The sequence below is a fragment of the Hydra vulgaris genome, chromosome 13, assembly GCF_038396675.1.
Source record: "Hydra vulgaris chromosome 13, alternate assembly HydraT2T_AEP".
NCBI lineage: Eukaryota > Metazoa > Cnidaria > Hydrozoa > Anthoathecata > Hydridae > Hydra > Hydra vulgaris.
The window spans coordinates 56,135,377-56,158,905 of record NC_088932.1 but is presented as its reverse complement, the minus strand read 5'-3'; the positions used below and the strand labels follow the sequence as shown (position 1 = coordinate 56,158,905).

Sequence of the window (23,529 nt, the reverse complement as noted above, 5' to 3'; positions counted from 1 at the left end):
ATAAATCCTACGATTGTTTTGGAATAAGTGCTGAACATCTTAAAAACTCTCGCAGTAACAATCTTCTAATGTTACTCGCTTCTTTTTATAACAGCATGTTAACAAATGGAAAGGTTCCCCATTGTTTATCAACAGCCACAATTATTCCATTAGTTAAGTCTTATAAAACATCACTAGAAAATCCAAATAACTACAGAGGAATCAGCATTCTACCTATTTTTACGAAACTTCTCGAATATCTTATTGTACACATATGTCCAGATATCACAGAGAGTCATTCACATCAATTTGGGTTTTAAAAAAATAGCTCTACCCTTCACGCAGAATTTCTTCTGAGTGAAACAATAAAACATAACAATTCACCTGTATATATATGCAGTTTAGATGCTAACAAAGCTTTTGATAGTTGTAACTGGGAAATACTATTTGAGAAACTATATTATCAGAAAAAAATCCCACTATCGGTAGTTCATACCATTTCATCGTTATATTGGGCAGGTACTGCTAATGTATCATATCTTGGATGCACATCAGAAGAGTTTAGGTTGTCTCAGGGAGTTCGACAAGGGTCCATACTTTCGCCTCATCTTTACAATATTTATACTGAAAATCTTTTAGAGAAAATTGTCTCAGAATCCAAAGTAGGAACTTCAATAAATGGGGTATACACTGGTGTCATTGCGTATGCGGATGATATAATTTTGCAAAGTTCAACTATATCTGGTCTTCAAAATCTTATTAACATCGTCCAAAAGTATGTAATATCAAACTTTATCAAACTAAATGCAGAAAAAACTGAATTTTTAATATCTGGACTAAGCTCGATCATCAATAACGTGATTTATGTTAACGACGCTCCTATTAAGTTTCAAAGCAATTTAAAACATCTTGGTTTCGTTTGGGATAATAAGAACAAAAATATGACGGCAACACTCCAAAAAACGAATATAAATGAAAGGATAACGCAATTTTTATCTGTTGCAAAAGCTCTTATAAGAAACGGAATTCGCTTCTGCCAGCCTGCTACGATTATTTATTTATTTAATTCCCTAGCTACTCCAACGCTATTATACGGACTAGAACTGGGTGGTTGCAACAATAAGTTTCTACAGAATATTGATAAAGTTGGACGATCTGTCTTAAAATCATTTTTTAATATTTCTAAGCATAGTAAAAATTACCTCCATTCTTTTTTCAAAGTAAACTCTGTATCGAACATTCTTATTCATAACAAATTAAACTTATTTATCAGGCTACTTAATGACCCCATATGTTACTCCATTATAATGACTCAGTTGCCGTGTATAAATAACCAAAGTTTATTTGTTGGTGAGATATGGCTAATATGCAAGCAATTTGGTATTAATATGTTGCAATGTATGATCGAGGGCAATAAAATTAAAACTGCACGCCCTAAGGAAGCGTTAGATGCCAATGTCGCCGCAATTTTAGAACAATCTGTCCAATTATGGAATTTAAAGGAACAAAGACTTATATTTAGAACTTTGATGGAAGAAAACATTCCAAGAACAGTACAAGAACACACATAGCATTTTCTTTATTTGTTTTTTTTTTTTACCTATATTTATGTAATTATTGGGTTTTTAATAGAATATATATATATATTTAATAGAATATATATATATATATAATTTATATTTTAATAGAATATATATATATATAATAGAATATATATATATAAATCGTAAACACAGTTAAATTATCATAATTATTTTGAGTCATTGGTTGTGGCATATTCATTACAGTGGTAATTATTTTTATACCAGAATGTTCCTGTCTAAGTGCACGCATTGCGTATACTGTTCTACGATTAATACCATATCCTCTGTTACATTGTTTTCAAGTATAAAACTCATTTTCATATTTGCAGTTAAAGCACTTGATAAGTAACTTTGAGGCAAGTCCTTTTTTGTCTTGCATTTTTTCGGACAATGACAAGGTGAACACTCGCCACATTGAGGGCATGCTAAAGCGCTAAATATATCAGATCTATAATCCTATATCCAGATATTTCCATTCTTGTAAAAGCTCCGAAACATTCAATTGGCTTTACCCTCTTCGCAGATACAGATTTAGAAAATAAATTTAATCCAGATTCGTATTTGTTGACAGTTGCATTATTTGAATCAATCAAAATTGTTACAGAAGGATTATCATTTAACTCCATTTCAATATTTTCTTTGTCAAGACTGTTAAATTTCTTCCCTAAGAAACCTCTCCTCTTTTTTTAATTATTGTTCTTGATTTTGTTCTACACGCTTTACCCATTTTTTTTAAAAATTAAGAAAATTGTCAACTTTAAAAGCTTCAGTATAACAGAAAACTGTAATCTGACTTAATAAACCAGACTTTTTTCGCTCGCTAGATAAGTAAAGAAGCCAATCCAAGCATTTTACTGCAGCTATTCAATAATACACATAAGTTATTAGAATTTTTAATGAGGTGCTACACCGTTGCTATAGTATAAATTTTAAGGTACCTTAAAGAAATGCTCAACTTTAAGGATTTAATGATTAAAATGCATAAATAAATAAAAATATTTTTTATAAAACTTGGGTAAATTTACAGGGGGTTTCCCCTTAACGTTGTTTTTCATTTAAGTGTTATATATATATACATATATACATATATATATATATATATATATATATATATATATATATATATATATATATATATATATATATATATATATATATATATATATATATATATATATATATATATATATATATATATATATATATATATATATATATATATATATATATATATATAGAAACACATACATGAACCTTTATTTTCTTATTTTATCTTTATCGACCAACGATGTATTCCGGCTTCAAACCAATTATTCAAAGTTAATTGTATTAGTGTATTTGGTTGAAATTTAAAATTCTTTCTATAAAAATGTTTTTTTTTACATTAAATTTTCATAATTTGTCCATTATAAAGAATTAATTTATTGATTCTTTTCAAAATTTGAGATTCCTTTAGCTAATATATAACTTTAAAAAAAATCCAATAAATCACTATTTTTAATTTAAAAAAAGAAACTTACTTCAAATAAAAACAAACCATTATCTAAGTTATTCTACCTCGTATAACATAAACGTTTTTACACGCACAAAAAAGTATAATTTAGCCAGTATAAAACAAACGTGATACTCATTGGTAACTATTTCAATATTCTTCACTGATTGAACGAAAACTTATTACACATGAAACGCTGAATTAATGTTTAAAAACTCATTCAATCAAAAATATAGTTGTTTTCGAGATTTCAGGGTCGGTCATATTTGATGCACTTCGTTATTTCGCATATGCAAATATCTACAGCTGACCACCCATCTTCTTACCAGAGTATTGGCGAACGCTGAAAACCAAGTAAAAGGGATAATTACACATATTCAAGTACTTTATAAATTGTTATTAAAACATTAAAGTAATGAAATTACCTCTGCTGCATGAGAAATTGTCCATATTGTATTTGATCTTGGGTCCCAGTTATTGTTATAACCCTATCATTTTTACCTTCACCAGGGTCTTGTATTTTAATATCGGCACCACTTCTTTGCCTATAAGTTTTTTTTTAAAAATAAAAGTAACAATAGAAAAAAAAGAAAAAACCTAAAAAAAAAAAAGGAATCAAAAAACACCAGGTGAAATAGCCTTTAATGAGTCAAATGATACTGCTACTGATTTGATAAAATCAGGATATTAAAACCGCTAATAACCTCACAGGCAAAACTCCTGACTAGAACAAGATCCAGACCAATTCAGCGCTTTAAAGATCGCTTTAAACAACCAATTCTTTTTAAGAAGTTTTAACTTTTATTGACATAAATAGACTTATATATTTAACAACACATACCTGATGTTGCGTATTCTTTCTCCCCCACGACCTATTATAGCGCCAGCCAACTAAGAAAAAGTGCATATTTTAAGTTATTATTATTGTTATTATTTTTAGCTATTATTTTTAAAAAGAAATCATAACTATGAAAATTCATTAATTATAAAGATAAAAATAAATAGTTAAAAACTAATTAGGTCTTTATAAAACTCGCTCGTTTGGTTGTATTGATGGGACTAATTTTCAACAAATAAAAAACAAACAAAAAAATTATACCAAGTATGCGCACAAAATTATTATTTAATTTGCTTTAGAAAGTGAAAAAAATTTTGCTGGCGAAATATAGGGTATGGCTACTAAATTGTTATGTCACACATAACAATTCAGTAGCCATACATGTTATTACTTACATCATTTGGAATTGTAACTTGAGTTGTTTGTATGTCACCTTGGCCAAATATAGAATCTCCACCATTACCACTACCTACAAACAAGCATAAATAAGGTCAAATTTGAAGACAGACTAATAAATTTTCTAAAAATTCAAATCATTAAACAATTTACAGTTTTTAACATAGTTAACATTAGTAGTATATAATATTTTACTAGACAAACAAATAAAAAATCAATACATTAAACCAACACACCATGTTGAGTATCATTTTATCATAATTAATATCATGTAAATGATATCAATGATGATAAAATGATACTGAAATATTAAGAATCTACATGAATTAAAATGCAAAGAATAATATGGGCGTTCTAAAAAAAAAAAGATTCCTAATGAAGTAATAATAGTGTTTATGCATTACTTCATGAAGAACAAAATGTTATTCATTTGAAAGTTAACAAAACTGCATATTAAAAATACACACAATTATGAAGAAGGAATTGAATTTTTGTTTCTTTTAAAGAGCTTGTATTATTATCATTATTCTTGCAATTTATCTAATAACTAGCATGAGTTACCCGGCGTTGCCCGGGCCAATATTTAAACTGGCTTACCTGATATCTGTACACAAAAATGGTCCCCTCTGATCCCGGGGTCAGGGGGCCATTTTTGGGCCCCCTTGACCTCGGGGGTTGGGATACGGGGTCAAAACCCAGCTAAGAACCTTCTCCTCCTCGAGGACTACCCCCATGCCAAATTTCATCGAGATCGGTCGGGCGGTTTAGATTTCTATACAGAACAAACAAACAAACACACACACATTGCCCTTTATATATATAGAAGACAAACAAACAAACACACATTGCCCTTTATATATATAGCTGGAGTTACCCGGGCCAATATTTAAACTGGCTTACCTGATATCTGTACACAAAAATGGGCCCAAAAAATGGTCCCCCCTGACCCCGGGGTCAGGGGGGCCCATTTTTAGGCCCCCTTGACCCCGGGGATCGGGGTACGGGGTCAAAACCCAGCTAAGAACCTTCTCCCCCTCGAGGACTACCCCCATGCCAAATTTTATCGAGATCGGTCCGGGGGTTTGGATTTCTATAGAGAACAAACAAACACACACACACATTGCCCTTTATATATATAGAAGATAAAGGAAAAAAACACACTCCTTTTTGACACATGCCAACTGAATTAAGAGATAACATAAAATTGAGAATAATAAACAATGTCTAATCATCTGAGCATAAAACAGTAAATGCTATGTAAATAATATCCAAGAAGCTTGTGAAATGTTTGTGAAATTTAAATTAATTTAAGTGAGAACTGTTTAATAAAAAGTCAAATACAAATATTAGCAATATTAGGCCCTCAGAATTGAAGTTGATTTTTGGCAACGCCAACTTAAAAGTGTTTGAAGTCGGCAAAAAATTGTGACCTGGTTTCTGTTACAAGGTAACTTCTTTTGTGTGAAATTTTTTCCCACCTAATGCTGACCTCAAACAGATTCATGTCAGAAATTTATTGCCGGCTGAATATAGAGCTGAATATAGTTCAACATTTTTTTTAGCTGAATAACAAACACAAGTTTTTCAACCTTCTTCATATATATTAAAATAATAGGATGTCAAAGGTAACCTTGACTGTTAAAATCATTGAAACTTTGTGAGTTATTAAAGCCTCCACCGCCAAATTCTTGACCACCAGAAAAATCATTTTGGAAACTTCCTCCATGACTGCCTCCCTAAATAAAAAAAATAAAAACAAGTTATTATATGTTAAGTAAATAAGAATTTAGGAGTAAAGTGACAATTTAATTACAAAGATATCATAAAGAAAAACGATTGTCACAAGTACCATAAACATGTTTTATCATATGGATTTAATTGTAAAAATAAAACAACAACAACAAAAACCTGAAACATTATGTAAAACCATAAAATTTACATATTTTTCAATTCTTACAAGAAATAAGTATTAGCAAAGTTTTTTTAAAAAACTATTTAAGCATAAATCAACTTAATTTGAAATCTTATATATATTGTGTTGCAATCAGAATTTATTTATTATTACTATTCATATAGAAATAGACTGAAACTGTTTCATAAAGCACAAAATTATATATTTTTAAAATTTTATATTAAAAGTACAAGTGCTGCACTAATACACCTACTATAATTGCAACATGCTAGAGACTTACATTAGTACTTTCTTGATTTGATGTGATTGATGAACTTACCGCTCTCCCAAATCCACCTCCTTGTTGACCAAAGTTTCCACCTTGAAAACCACTTCTTCCTCCAGAACGACCCATCCCAGAGCGATTGTTACCCCGACCTAATAATGGTCCACTCCGCATATTATTCATTGGAGAACCACTGTAGTTATCTTGTCCTCCATTCCATTCTTGGCTTGGATCATATAGTGCTATATTTCCTTTTATGGGAGACTCTTGCATTATTTCCAGAATTTTTTTTAATGCATCTACTATTTCTGCTTCACCGCCCCCTAATGCAACTACACGCTCTGTAGAATTGGGAAGACATTCTTGAAAGACCTTCACATTTGCATTGGTTTGCTTTAAAATATATAAAATTAATTTTAGCGGTTTACTTTTGTGTACTACACACACTTGCACACCAATAACACTCACTACTAATTAACACTTACAGCAAATAATCAAATAATTACCTCACGAAGTTCTTTTATTTTAAAACCCGAACGACCAATAATTCCACCAACTTGGCTTGAATGTACAAGAAAATCAACCTCAAACTCATTTTTTTGATTCTGACTTCCCCCACCACTGACTTGATAGGGTGGCTATTAAACACACACAAAAATAACTAACATTACAACAAAAAATCACAATATTTGATAATTGCAAGGTGGCTATTAAAACAAAAAACCCTGAAACATTTTAAATATTTAGAATAAAATTACCTAAGAAATAATGTAAATACCTCATGAAAAAGTGGCAAACATTCACATAAAATTTTTATAGCATTTTCCTGAGATGCTGCAATTGATAAAACCCTAAAGAATGAGGGAAAATAAATTATCTACAACTGGACAATTCCTGAAATCATTACAATAGTTTTAAAAAATGGAAATAAAAACATTTGTAAAAATGAATAATAATTCAATATCATGCAAAACATCTTTTTCAAATAAATATATAAAAGCAACAGATCAAGTCTTTTAAAAAAGCATAAATCAGCGCTTAAAATAACTTGTAAGCACATATTGATACTAATGATAATTTAAAAAAATATTAAATTCACTCACTGAAATAACACAAAGAAAATTGCAATTTTTAATTTAGCAAATTCTACCCCTACAAACAGACTACAAAGTCCCACCACTATACACTGTTAACAAAACTTTTTATATTATTAAGTTTGAAATGAAATTAAAAAAAACTTTGTGAAAAAATAGAAATGTAAACAAGAACTTAGTAAATTAATCTTTTTAAAAAATATTATTAAAAAAGAAAAGAAAAAAGAGTAACAATTTTTTTTAAAAAACTACAATTTAATGAAATTATTAAAAGTTAGCTAAATTGATTTAGATCAGCGATTCTCAAACTTTAAGATTTTATCTTAATATTAAACAGTTTTAAAAGATTGACTTTTTACAATAAAGTGATTAAGTTAAAATTTAGATAGGTTAGATAAAGTTGGTTTTTAAAATTTTTTTCTAAAAAATTAAAAATGTTGTGTTTGCATAAAATATAATGGCCCTTAATTACTCAAAAAGCAGTAAAGTTTAAAAGTTTGAGAAGCACTGAAACTTGCTATTATAATTTATTTAGAAGAATTATTTTAAGCGCTGATTTTATTTGTTTACAAATTCAGAATTCCAACCCCTTAAATAACTTTAAACATAAACATTAAAATTTTAATTTAATAATCTTTAAGAAAATCAAACACTTCTTGATCTGAAGTACAAAGTATGTTTGGACTTACAACGGGAACGGGACCTACCGCTCTGAAGAGTTTGAATCCGGGACATTGACGGTGGCACTGTACTATAGTTTTTAAGTAGTACAATGAAGGGTTGACATTTCCATCGATCATTTTAAGGGACGTGAATGGGTTGGACGGGTGAGAGGAAGCGGGAAAAAAAGTAAAAAGAAATACATTAGAAAAAAATACATTAAAAACAAAATATTAAAAAGTATCAAACAAATTAAAAAAATTTTTTTTTTTAAAAAAAGTTCTTTAAAGAAAAACCTGCCTCAGAGCGAAGCCGTTTTATTGTTTGTCCACCCTAAAACATAAATATAAAATATAATGTCAAAACACTAAGAAACAACTTTGAAATTAATACAACATAATAGAATTGTGCTTATAAAAGTAAAAAAAGTATTAAGTTATTAAAATTTTTACAGAAAAATTATTAAAAAAATAAAAATTAAATAAATGTTGGCAGTGGTATTGTATAATTTACAGTAAAATAGGATGACTGCACATTTAATATTAATGTGAAAATAATAACTCATGATTTTAGATCTAGATAATTTCTAAATGGCAACTAATGATTTTTAGTTATGGGCCTCGTTATTAGTTTTTTACATTTTTTACATACAGCTAGCCAAAAGATTCAAAAAAAGAAACCCTCATTTAATGGCGAAATGACAATCGCACCTCATAAACGACAAATTTGACTTTGAAGACCTATGGTTGTGACTTTTCTGTGAAAATGTTGCAATGATTGACATGAATGACAAGCCATGATCAGTGCTTTTAAAGTGATCTTTAAAATAGCAATTATAGTAATTTACCACCGAATAGTGCACAACTTTTTCGTTACTTTGATATATTATTTATGTTTTACTGTGAAAATGAGTGATTATTTTTGTTTAATTTTAGTTGAATTTTTCTAAACATCTATTTATTTTACTGCGCACTCAAAGGGTTAACCAACATAAAAACTACATCAACAAGATGGCCTAGGAAAAAATAGCTTTAAACTGTTAATTGAAAGGTTAGAACCATTGAGATGCTTCAAAAACTCAAAAATATATATCAGTTTTATGCTTTTATTTTCTCTGGTATATCAATTTGTTTTATCATTCAGGTGCGACTGCATATACACATATAACAACAAATATTCCTAATATTGGAAAAACACGATAAAATTATATTCCTGGCTAACACCCTGCATATGTATGTATATATATACACACATACAATTTATAAAATGTTCTTTCAATTAATGAGAACATGGTAAAAACATAAATGAGGCACAGTTGCACTTAATGAACACTAACTAAAAATAAAAAATCATCATAAAAACTAAATTGTAAAAGTACAAAAATATTATTTAAATGATTTATAATGAAACAAGTGCAATACATTTTTAATTAACATTAAAAAAAAATTATTTGGATTGAAACTAAAATTCTTAATTAACAATAAAGATAATCAATTTTTTTAAAAAAAAAACATAACATTTATCTCTTTGGTCAAGGTAAATTTGAATAGTTTCAAAGAGCTTAGTTTTTTTGCTTGAAGTAATACAGCAATTGAAAAAAATTCAAAACATTTATCTCAAGTTCTTTATTTTTATTAGTTTCAGCTTTGAAAAATATTTCATTAAATATTTTAACTGGGTAAAAACTCTCACCTTTCCAATAATTCCACCAGCATGCTACAAAATGAAAATAAATAAAATAATAAAACCACAATATATATAAAAGTATTAAAAAATTACTTCTTTTTATGGAGAAATTTAAAACAATTATATTATTTATAATTAATATTTCCAGTCAACAAACAGGCTCATCATCAGACTATTGAACTAAATATTTTAACAAAAACGTCGCAGTAAGCAATATTTACAACATGATTTTGTATTAAAAATAGATTTTCCAATACAAGTGTTTACTGAAAATGATTGCAAAAAATTTAAAAACAAATACTTCAAAAATTCAAAACACATCCCACACGACCCAACAGGGATGAATTTGGATTACAGTCAATATTTAAACACAGGTTTTTGGAAACCAATGATACTTTTTTTTATATCAAAAACTCTTATTATGATTTTACATCAATACAATGGTTTCTTTTAACAAATTTTGTGTAAAATATTTTGTTTAATAGTCTGATGATGAGACCGTCTAGAGGCCTCAAATTATTACAAATAAATAATTGTTTTGAATGTCTCTATAAAAAAAAGTAATTATATATATATATACTTAGCATCCCTGATACATATACACTCTAAATTACATTTTTACACTTATGTTTCATGAATTCGTCAATCATTTGCATCATCTATTCAATAGTGTTTTTTATATTGTAAATTATCTAATACTGGCTATCAACAGAAATGACTACTTCTTGTAAAAAAAATTTAATAAAATAATTCTTGGAAAAAAAACTTTAATTGAAAAATTATGTTGAAAATTTATAACAGAAAAACCTAGTACTTATTTCACTAAACTTTGTATAAGTTTCGAAAAAATAACTTTGTATTAAATAATTTACACTCCTTTCAGGATGGTTAAGAACTTTATTAGGTAAATTATATATAAAAAATAATAATAGATAGCAAAAATACTTTCAATAGTAAAACTTATAAGATAAAAAACAAACATAAAAAAAGCCAAAACTACAAAAAGTAATGCAAAACATATTAAAAATACCTTGCTCATTAGAAGAAATCTTAATGTTACAGAATCTCCACGCATTTTTTTAGCTCCTCCACCAGATCCACTATCATTATTCATTCTTTTCATACCTAAAATAAATACATTTAATTAATTTTGTCTATAAAATATTCGTTTTATATTAATTTAGCTATCTTAAAATTAAGAAAAACATAAAAAAGATGGAATTTTACCCTGGTTAGACATTTGTAATGAATAAAATTGGTGTTTTTAATAATACACAACTAAAAATAAAAAGATAATAAGTTAACATATCAAATAGCGTTATAGAGTATATATAATATGGTCTAAGGCAACAACACTAACCCTAACCCTGTACCAATACCCTATACTCTGACCCTGACTTTTTCTTAAATTTCATTAAGCTCAGTATAAAAATATTATTTGCTTAAAACAGAATTGACTGATCAGTAATGATATGACTTTAAGATTTGATAAGTGCTTAAAAATAACCAAACATAATATAGATAGAATAAAATCCAGAAAAAAATTATTATTATATACAATGCAAAATAGACAAAAATCTCAAAAAACGCTTAACGAAGTTATTACCTCTGACAAGGAGATTTTTGAATTGAAGCGAACTGGTTTATCGCGAGGTAAAATCGGCGGCCTTAAAGCCAATAACCTCAATCAGTGTTGCATTGTGGGACTTTAAATTGCGTTTATGCGCCAGATCTCAATAACGAAATGCTGTTTAAATTTTAATTTTTTTTATTTTTATTTTAATTTAAAAGAGAGTACATCTAACAATAATTACTACAATAAAAATTACTCTAAGTGTCTCTAAAAAGTTGCTAGTTGATAGCCTTTTATAACGTCTAGCTTGTGGACAGTCTGTTTCAATATAAACGTCTAGAAGTTTGTAAAGTTCAAAGACATTGGAAATAGGGAGACAGTAACCCAGTAAGCACAGGAAATTATTAAACCTTTTTCAAAACGTTCTATCCTTACTGGGAAACTATTAAAAAATCACAAAAATCAGGTTTTTCGTTAGTTGCCGAATATTCCGTGTTTTTTATAAATGACGTGCTTTTCGTATTTTGTTTGCATTTTAACAGTTTTGCAGTTATAATCTTAAACTTTAATTTACTTTTAAACCGTTATTTAAATTTATCTATTACAGTTTCTCTAATAACTGTCAAAAAGACACGATTTTTGTTTTTTTCTGATTTTCTAACGTTACTACTTATGATAATACAAATTTTGTCGTCATAAAAGTTTTACTGGATCGCTAATTTAAAAGCTGCTATCTCATTGAAAGAAGCGAATATTTTCTTTATTTGATATACTGCCGTGTATGCACACTTCTCAAAAAGAAAATCCAATAATATATAATGCTTTATCATGTAAACAATTTTTTTATCCAAGTACAATAAATTAATCTAAATTCGCAAAACTTTATGATATGTAAATTTGACTTTTTCTAAAAATTGCCTATACTTGATTTAACCCCGTTTATATATATATATATATATATATATATATATATATATATATATATATATATATATATATATATATATATATATATATATATATATATATATATATATATATATATATATATATATATATATATATATATATATATGTATATATATATATATATATATATATATATATATATATATATATATATATATATATATATATATATATATATCAGGGACGTGGTGGCCCAGTACGAGGGTACGAGGACTTGTACTGGGCCCTGATTCTGGCTGAAGAAACTGGGCCCCCAATCCTCAAAGAGAAAAAAATTATTTTAGTTGTATAAGTTTCTATCAGGGCATTTTACATTAACTTGCTTTCACGTCGGTTTGTTCGTTTGGTATCCGCGCAAAACAAACACTAGGTCAGCGGTAATAACAAAAGAAATACTCTAAACTTTATTTAGCGTAAATAAAAGAAATCGTTAAGAATCGTTAATTAAAACAAACAAAAAACAACAAACTTTGTTTAGCGTAAATAAATAAAATCGCTGTGGGATAATAATAACAAAAAACGTTGTTGACCTGAAATTGATAGATTTTATTCCGTAAAAAACTAAGTAATGCTTTAATACTTTACTTATAAATAGTAATTAAAAACAATAACTAAAGTTTTTATAGTAAATAAGTAAAAAAAAAATATCCTATCAACGTAGAAATATAAAGATGACAGCTAAATATAAAAAAGAAAGCTGGAAACTGAAGTTGATTGATTAGCTTGTCTTGCTCGTGAAGGGAAAGGAAATTTCGAACTAGAGCAAATAAATCAGCTGAACAACGAGCATCTCGGTAAAAAAACTGAAGAGAACGATATGTTAAGGCAAGGGCGGCTGAAACAAAAGAAGGTAGAGGCAGACGTATTGCTAAACGAAAAGAATACCGAAAACGAGCGTTGTAGTGACAAACGTTTAAACGATGTCTCCTCTTTATCTAATGAAATTAACCATCCTATCAACAAAAAAAAAGAGAATATTGTTATTGAAAAGTTCAAAACAATTAATATATAAAATGCATGAACTCATTTGCTTTGCATCGATTAATATGATTAATATATGTTTGATAAATAAAATTGTGTGTTTGATGAATTTTTGTTATTACTTTCATTCACTACTACTCAATATGCTCCAGTCCACTCCCTATTGGTCCATGGAATTTATAAATAGTACTACTATTTATAAGTTCCATGGACCGATAGTAGTTATAACTCAAACAAAAGAAACCAACGTCCTGGTTTCTGTCATAAAACATGTTTTTAAATTTATATTTATTTATGTTTCAAGTCAAATGAATGAAAAAAAAAAGAAAGAGGAAACATGGAAATACAAAACTAGTGCTGAAAAAAAAAGCTCAAAAACGACAACATGAATTGAAAGCAGCTGGTAATGATCCAAAGTAGTTAAAGTTAACAGCAGGTCTCGCGTCAATGCAAGTGCCATCAATACAGAGAAAAGCTGGGACATGCTTTACAGCAGCAGAGAATGTAGAATTAACATCAACATCCATTGTAAATATCACAAGTAAGCTGTTATCGAAACAGAGCCAATAACAGAGACCAATCATCTGTACAAGAAACAGACAATAATCAAGATGTTATAATTGAGGCAGATAAAGAAGCAGAACAACATTACTGTAACTGAGAGAGTGACTGTAGAAATGGGTAATTATGAAGTCCCTGTAATTGCAGCGGCGGAACTAACTCAAGCAGAAAAGATTATTCAAAAGCAACCAGACAACATTGTAAATATCAATGAAAATGATCCCGCTAAATTTCTAGAGATGAAAAATGCAAAGATAATTGATGAAAAGCAATTTATTGTATTAGGGTCAAATCAGCCAACAAAACATTCAAGGTTATCTAAATATTACACTAAATCAGTTAAAGTTAATGACATTGAAATTGTGCAGAAAAGGTCATGGCTAACCTACTCTCTATTACTAGATAAAATTTTTTGGATTGTTTGCTTATGCTTTGGATCAAGAGAGGACACAAATTCTTTATGTGATGAGTTTGATAATAGGTCAAACTTAAGTCAAATTATAACAAAGCATTGCACCCAAAAAAATCATCGAAATGCTGCTGAAGCTATGGTTCATGCATTATCAGACTCCACAATTGATAAAATATTAAATATTGAAACCATGAGACATCTGAACAAAAAACGTAAAGAAGCGGAAAAACTACAACAATACTTAATACGAGTTTTTGCTGGAAAGGGTGCTAGAATTACGTTTCTTTCTAATTATACACAAAACAAGCTAATTCATACTATGACACAGATGGTCAGAAAGGATATTTCAGAAGAGGTAAATAATTCAGTATCCTTTTCACTATCAGCTGATGGCACCATTGATATTACACTTTGTGAGCAAACTTCTATTGCATTACGTTATGTTATGCTTGCTGCAGAAGAGGCCGTTGTAAAGAAACATCTGATTTTAATAGTTGAAACTGAAACAACTACTGGTTAAGGAATAAGTAACAAAATCAAAGATGAACTCAAATTAAATAACGTAGATATTCAACTATCTACGTTATGTGTGTGGGTATGTTTATTGATGATGCGAGCAATATGCAAGGAATAAACAAAGGAGTTGCAACGCATTTGAAATAGTGTTCTCCATGGCAATAAATATTTATTGTGGATCTCATGAAACAAATATGGTTATGAAAAGCTTGTGCAAAATCTTCTATTGTTTCTGTTAACATTTTTATAATAGAAAACAAGTCTGGTGATGTGCAGAAAGACTTTTCTATACGGAAGGATGTGAATCAGTCTCTTGAACTGACTGCTACACACAGTGTTTGTTTCAGTGCTTTACAAAATGCTACAGACTGACTGCTGACACTTAACCCTGCAGTAATCAATTGCCTTGAACAAATTTACTTGTAATTATAAATGGCCAGTGCATTTGAAAATAGTTTAAAAATCAAAACAAAATCTTCATTATAGTGTAACACTAATGTTGAAATATCTATCTTACTAAAAGAATTTTAATTCGAAAATGGTTTTTAACAGTCATAATATTTATTATTTGAATCAATCCTGATAGCGTCTGAATAAATCTTTATGATACTTGAATAAACATATTAGATATCTCAATAAATTAGATGCTTGGTAAAGGATAAATGCCTGAATAAATTAGATGCCTGACTTGTTCCAAGTTAGTTTAAAGAAAGTGTTTAGTTGGTATTTTAAAATACTTACAAGCATCAAAGTATTAAAGCATGAAACATACAAGTATTAAAGCATGAAACAAATCTGGCAAAATCTCACACATAGAAGATATTTTATTATATAGAGTTTATCCGAAAGAACTTTGTTAATAAAAATAAAAATAAAAATTAAACCAATAAAGTCTTCCGGATTGTACTCTTCTTAAAATACGAAAAACACAAATAACAAAAAAAACAAAAACACAAACTTTGAAATAACGAGCATTAGCTCATCGGTTTTAAAAAAAGAAAAAACATGATGAAAAAAATGATGAACCCAATTAGGTGAAAATTTATGTCATTTTTTTTTTACAGAATTGAAACATAAAGTTTTTACAACTTCTTGACAATTACAGCAGTCTAACCATATCTGGGCTTTTCTTTTTTATTTATTTTTATAAATACGAAAACTTGAAATCGAGAATGAATAATATATTTTTATCTTGATTTTAACTTAACTGAGTGTGCAATGAAAATATATTTTATTGATTTTGAAGATTTTAAAGATGTGATTAAGTCAACTTCTGAAGTTATAATCGTTAAGGACTGCAATTATGCAGACTTTTTTTGTTTTTCCATAGTATCTCAAAACAAATAAACAAAAAAGATTAATGAATCCGTGCGGAAACTTCAAATTTTGGGCCCCTCCGCAAAATATTGTTTAGGAACCTACCACAAAAAAAAAATTTTCATCTAAATATACCGATAACACAGCTGTTACATAACTGAGATCAAATAAGTAAATTACCGTGTATCTAAAACTGTAAATCTTTCCTCCTTGATTTTAAATTAGTAAAATCTCTAATTACGTCTTTGATTTCCATAATTTCTCCGAAAAATTTAATAATTTTTTTGTAAATGTTGGCCCAAACCTAGCATCACAAATAAATAATTCAAACAAATCATTTAATAACTATTTTACTGACCATACTAGCTTAAACTGATGTATACCAACTTTTTTCGTATTTGCAATATTAGGAAACTTTTTCCACAAATAGGGTCCACGATATTGAATTGAATATGTAATTTGTTTTGAATTATATTTAGGGACAATGTAGTCATTATCTGGAAATTTTGTCGGGTATTTATGCACTTCTTTTTCAAAATAGGACTGAAATATTTTAGGAGATAGTCCCATTTTAATTTTATACATGAACATTAAAACTTGGTGTAAGTTTATTTTATAAACATTTTATACGCAGAAGAGGCTTGCATGGTACAATTTTATCAGCTCTAATTAATATTCTAATATTCTCTCTTTTTTTTTTGAAACCAAACTGTTTTCAGTACATATATTGTTTTCTGATAAATAATTAAATAGCCTGCTGTTCATTATTCTTTCAAGCAATTTTGAGAAACACGATAATATAGATATAGGTCTATAATTACAAATAATGGAATCATCGCCAGTCTTAAAAACTGGTGTGATTCGTGGAATTTTTAATTTTTCCGGTACAATACCTGTTTTAAAAGAAAGATTAAAGATGTGAAACAAAAGAGGTTCGATTATATGATAAACAGATTTTACAACATTAACGTTAATTTGATCAAATCCAGCACTTTTGTTAGTTTTAAGATTATAAAAGGCGGTTCGGAATTCAATTAATTTAAGATTAGATTCATCTATAACTTTATCTTAATCTTTTAAATAAGACTCAAATGAAGTTGAATTCAGAGGAATTTTTGATGCCAAATTTGGACCAGTATTAATAAAAAAACTGTTTATTTTTTCAGCAATAGTTGATTTATCATAAATATTTTTTTCATCAGCTGTTATTTTTTTTAGCAGAGTGTTTCTCGCATAATTATTTTTGCCAATTACTTCTTTAATTACATTCCAAGTTTTTTTGGTGTTTCCGCTTGCTTTGTCTAATAGCTTTGCATAATAAAGCTTTTTAGAGATTCTTTTTGTTTTTTCAAATACATTTTTGTACTTTTTATATGTCATTTCGTTTTTATAAGTTTTTTTTTAAGTATTTATCATAAAATTTTTGCTTTCTTTTTGAGGATTTTAGTAACCTATTAGACATCTATGGAGTCATAACTGTTTTTGTATTCACAATAATTTGTTTTTCAGGAAACGCTGTTTCATATTGCTTGCAGAATTGACTTAGAAATAGATCATATGAGTTGTTAGCATCGTTTGATTGCAATACGTTTGATTGCAATATTAATTCTTTTTTTTGCAATAATATCGTTTTTATTTATATCGTTTTATTTTTATATTTTTGATTTATAAAGTTTGATTACAATAACATCTTTTGATTGTTTAATTTCTAATTGTTTAAATTCTAATCGTTTGATTACAATAATAATTTATAAAAGATCCTTTTTTTAAATGTTTTTAACTCATCAATTCGAGCGCGAGTTGTTTCAGAAAAATTAAAGATAGCGAAAATTTTATCAATATTTAAAACTGGAGACACGGCATCACTAACCAATTACAGACCTATCTCAATTCTTTCAGTATTCTCCAAGCTTCTTGAACGAATAATCTACAATAGACTGTATAAGTATCTAACAGAAAATAAAATTTTAAGTGAATATTAGTGCGGTTTTCTTACGAATCATTCAACGAAACATGCAATCATAGACCTCATGAACAACATCAGATCATCTTTTGATAAAGGACAGTTTGTATTGGGAGTCTCTATTGACCTTACAAAAGCTTTCGATACGGTCAACCATAAAATTCTGATTGAAAAAATGAAAAAATATGGTATAAAAAAAACAACTATTAAATGGTTCACCAGTTATTTAAATAATAGACAACAATGTGTCATAATTGACGATATTTCTAATTCAATGCTACTAAAAATAAAATGTGGTGTTCCACAGGGATCTTCATAGGGAATTCTTGCCCCTTTGTTGTTTCTTATGTACATTAACAACTTTCCTAAAGCTACAAATCTCGATTGCATTATGTTCGCAGATGATACAAATCTGTTTAATTCATCTTCTTCTATCGATGACCTTTTTGACAAAGTCAACCTTGAGCTTCAACAACTTAAAACAATGTTCAATGGTAATAAGTTATCAATAAACATACAAAAACTAAATATATTTTAATTCATTCAAAGCAACAAAAAAGGCACTTTCATCAATTCTTCCCTCTCTAAATATCGATTTCGACAATACTGAAAGAACCCAAACAACAAGTGGTTATAGATAAAAATGTTTCACGGACAGCCCAAATAAAGGCCATCAACATTCAAATATCTAAAAATCTTGGTTTACTTTTCAAAGCTAGACCATTTTTATCACAAAAAAACTTAAAATACTTTACTTTTCATTTATACATAGTCATCTTACATACCCTAACATTGCTTGGGGAAGCACACACTAGACAAAATTAATGTCTCTTTATCGACGGCAGAAACATGCATTTAGAATTATATATCATATAAACAAACATACACATGCTAAACCTCTATTAAAAGTAATGAAAGCGCTAAACATTTATCAAATCAATAGCTATGCTAATATATTTATGCTAAAATATAAAATGAGATTAGTACCTTTACGTTTCACAAAAAACTTCTTTTATTCAATTACCAATAAGTTTAACACTAGAGCAACTGGTAACTTTATCGTACCCCGAAAAAAAAACATAAAACTCTCAATTCTCTAGCTCTTATCGCGGCCCCTATTTATATAACAAATTAACTCCGAAATACACCTTAATTACACTTCCTGACAATATATTTTCTTTAAAGTCAAAACTTAAAAATCTTGTTCTTAATATAGATAATTACATAGAATCGTTCTAGTTCGGATGATAAATAAAAATTTGAACAAAATTTGAACTAAAACAATATACAATGTGAGAAAAGTCTAATTTATATATATATATATATATATATATATATATATATATATATATATATATATATATATATATATATATATATATATATATATATATATATATATATATATATATATATATTTATATATATATTAAATATTATGATAAAATTTTTTTTTTTTCCAGTTGAAGTATGATTTGTGCGCGTGTGTGCGTGTATTTTATTTTATTTTATTTATTTTTTTGTTTTTTTAATGTTTTATATATATATATATATATATATATATATATATATATATATATATATATATATATATATATATATATATATATATATATATATATAAAACATTAAAAAAACAAAAAAATATAAAATAAAATACACACACACACAAATCATAATTCAACAGGAAAAAAAAAAATTTTTATCATAATATTTAAAATATTTGTGCATAAGAATCACAATGTTTATGTGTATCTTGCGTAATACCCCAAGGTTCTCGATGATAAGACTTATTCAGCCTTCTACGATTTCCCTATAACATTATAATTTATCTTAACAAGTCCTTCATAATATATTCAATTAATGCTTCCTAAATTTTTTTTTTCAATTGTTTCTTCTTTTTTAACTGAGTGTTATTTTTTCTGTTAAATGTATTTTATCAGTATTTGGTTAAATATAATCTTTTGCTTATATTACGGTGTGAAAAAATTGTAACTAATATGTAGTTTTGAAAATGTAAATAAATAAATTCAAACGAACATTTCAATTGTTTCAGTTTGAAGGTTGTTTTTTTTAAATACGATAGAGAAAGAAAAATTATTCGTGAAGTAACTTGAATTAAAGTAAAAAATTTGTTTTTAGACTTAGGTTAAAAATATAAAAGTAGCACTATAATGACCAATACCTTTTCTAAAATATGTTATTCGTTAGTTTATAAATTACAAATATTTCAACACCCACCTGTTACACCCTTCTTTTTTTTAAAAGCAACGTCATGATAATCAACGTATACAACCATCAGAATATAATAATGATCATAATAATGCACTTTCTTTTTAAACTTTTGCGTTTTTTATCATTGCTTCTTTTTTTAAAACAGTTTCTAATAAAAGTTTAGGCATTATAAGAAAAAATAGTTTAAATAATAATTTAAAAAAGTACTTTCAACTCTATATTTCTTTCAAATAACTTTTCCAATTATTTGTAAATACAGCTAAAACCTGATATATCAAAAATATACAAAATATTTTAGAAAAGAATTATGTTTAATAGAATGTACAATTGTTTTAATTATAATAACCTTAAAACTTCAAATTCATAGATGGTGATTCATTCATGATGATGGCGCCTCACATGATTTTTCTCTTATTATGATCGCTATAATTAATAAACTACTGAAATCAAGACCTTGAAGTCTTCTTTTGTCTCTGCGTTTATTATATTTATCCTTAACAAGTGTTTAAATCATGTAGTGAAGAGCAAAAAAAAAAAAAAAAAAAAAAATACTTGGATAATGAAAGTGTTATCAAAATGCATTCTTTTTTAAATCTAACAGGTTATGGGGTTTTTTTTTTCAACACTATTAGAGGCTGTTTTAATTTTTTCAACACTTTGAGAACCTTTATTTCTTAACATATAACGTTCTTCTTCTTGACTTAAAGTTTAAACAAAGTTCAAACAGTTGAAGTTAAACTATTTGATTTTTGGCAGTTCGAATTTTTGTTCGAATAAGTTGATCCAGAATAAAACTTAATCATCTTAAAAAACACCAGTGCAAAGATCCGACAATTTAATTTAAAAAAAAAATAAAATTTTTTTTTTCAATGAATCTACAAAGAGGACCGAGAGTTATAAACTTATTAAATATACCTTGCGCACAAGATTCTGCTAAAAATACTAAATTTGATTAATTTTTATTAATTTCCTTCAGTAGTTTAAAAGGATTGACACAAAAGTTCGTCACAAAAGCATGGCAGCCGTGGCGCAGTAGGTAGAGATTTGGCTCAGATTTCAGAGGTCCGAGGTTCAATGCCAGCTTCAGTCCAATAAGCGATATTGGTAAGGAAGGAGGCCTATCGCGCAGTGGGCCAGAATTCCCCTTTAAATGAATAAAATTAATAACTAATTAAATATTAAGTCTTTATTTATTAAATTTGGCATGAGTCCTAATATGAGGTCTGAGGTTTTTATGAAAATGATAATTTTTATATTTTGTTGATATGAATTCCTAAATTTGCATAGCAGCAACCTATTTTTGGTAGTAGCAGATTTATTATGTGTAGTATGTTTACTATATTTAGTATGTGCATTAATATGTGGTTTGCACTTTTAATGAAGGTGAAATACTTCATGCTTGATTTTTATGGATAGTTTTGCATAGCAACAACCAACTTTAAGTAGTTGCAAATGTTTTATGTTTGCTATATACGCTGTAATTAGTTTGTGCTTTAATATGAGGTTTGCGCCTCTTATGAGATATTTTTATATTTGGTTTGTTATGGATATCTAGATTTATGGGTATCTAGTTTTGCATAGCGGCAAATTATTTTGATAGTTGCAGCTTTTTTACGAGTGTTATATTCACTAAATTTGGCATGAGTACCAATATAAATACGAGGTTGTACTATATAAAAGTGTTTTTTTATTTACTTATTAACATAAACATATCGACAAAGTGTTATTGCTTCATGACTGATATTTTTGCAAAAACCCAGGGCTTTCAAAATAGAACTAGAACTAACGGCCCCTATATAGAACATTGTGCATCATTTTTAGATTGAATCATTTTATGGCTTTTGTCCATAGCTGACCCTGGGTGTATTAGTCTTAACACAAAACACCGTGGAGGAGCATTTAACCAGAAAGTTCACGCCTCTTTATTTATCAACGTTGCTTATTGAGCTAGAGCCGACGTCGAACCACGCATCTCACGTCGAACCACGCATCTCACGTCGAACCACGCATCTCTTGGTTCTGAGCCAAAACTCGAACAACTGCACCGCGGCTGTTTTTAAAGTTTAACATAATATGCTAAAAATGTATATTTTATAATATTTTAGTAACAAATTATCTACATGTTTAGGGTTTGGGGAGCAAATCTTTTGGGACATGTTTATTTTCAGGCTTCAATTACCGCAAGTTTTTGCAAAACATTTTCATTTGACATATGCATAAACATACTTGAATTTTGAGTTTAAAAGATGCCTCAAAGCGTTATCTGAAACTTCAAAAAATTATGCCTACGCCACCATTGTCATCTCCTACGCCACATACGCCACCATTGTCATCTCCTACGCCACTTACGCCACCATTGTCATCTCCTTTTCCAATTAGAGAAAAACTAGAAATGTAAAAATGTCTTCATGAGCATCACTCAGAATTATTTTTTAAACAATTTCAGTTCTTTATTTGTTTCAGTTTAAAGTTTTTAAAAAGATGTGGCTTGTTCAACGTAGTTATGGCAAATTAGTAAAACTTAAATCTAAGTTTAAAAAAAAAATCTCATCTTCGACAATCTATAACTTAGGTTTTAAATGAAATGAAATAAATGTAAATTTATTTTTGCCTAATACAACTTCTTCTGTTTGTATTTTTAAAAAATGTCCTAAAGATTTTAATTTTTTTTTTATACAGAATTTAAGACTTTTAAAGTCTCTTTTTGAAGTCTCTTTTTGAACTTCTTTAGAGTTTTGCTCAGTCGATTTGCTTCAAATTATATTAAATAAAATTTAAAACGTCCTTAATTTGGAAATGATTATAGATCAAAAGACCTAGAAGTTTTACAAAGTGTTTAAACCCATAAATTTCTTAAAAACATGTTTTTTTACTCAAAGTTATGTTTTCCACTTGTTGTTTTTCCAGCAAATAAAAAAATTCTGTTAGTAATTGCTCTTTTTCTTCTATTTCCTTAAGGAATAATCTATTGTCTAAAGGCGGATTTCCACAAGACGAAAATATTCGCGCGACGCGAATTTTTTTGTAAGCATGCGCAGATAAAACATTTCTATCAAAAATAACAGAAATGTTTTCTGCGCATGCTTATCGACGAAAA

The 23,529-nt window shown here is 27.9% G+C and overlaps 1 protein-coding gene across 2 annotated transcripts; it reads right to left on the bottom strand.

The window, feature by feature from the left end:
• Positions 1-3,101: 3,101 nt before the first annotated feature.
• LOC100203240 (heterogeneous nuclear ribonucleoprotein K) lies at positions 3,102-11,613 on the bottom strand. 2 transcript variants are annotated; one of them, XM_065814893.1, is made up of 14 exons: positions 11,512-11,613; positions 11,133-11,183; positions 10,936-11,030; positions 9,912-9,935; positions 8,520-8,552; positions 8,267-8,310; positions 7,244-7,316; positions 6,972-7,103; positions 6,481-6,858; positions 5,919-6,024; positions 4,288-4,361; positions 3,896-3,945; positions 3,480-3,599; positions 3,102-3,397 (listed from the first exon to the last, which is right to left on the bottom strand). In XM_065814893.1, exons 2-14 carry the CDS (start codon positions 11,143-11,145, stop codon positions 3,355-3,357), a joined length of 1,185 nt encoding a protein of 394 aa, XP_065670965.1. In that variant the 5' UTR covers positions 11,146-11,183; positions 11,512-11,613; the 3' UTR covers positions 3,102-3,354. The 2 variants fall into 2 exon arrangements, with proteins under 2 accessions (XP_065670965.1, XP_065670966.1); XM_065814894.1 differs by having other exon boundaries at positions 6,520-6,858.
• Positions 11,614-23,529: the final 11,916 nt, after the last annotated feature.

Bases quoted from the DNA above. Each gene is read 5' to 3' on its own strand.
- LOC100203240 (XM_065814893.1), bottom strand. The intron at 6,859-6,971 runs GTAATTATTTGA...TATATTTTAAAG, and splicing joins AAATAAAAGAACTTCGTGAG to CAAACCAATGCAAATGTGAA. The intron at 4,362-5,918 runs GTTACCTTTGAC...GCTTGTTTGTAG, and splicing joins CAATGATTTTAACAGTCAAG to GTAGTGGTAATGGTGGAGAT.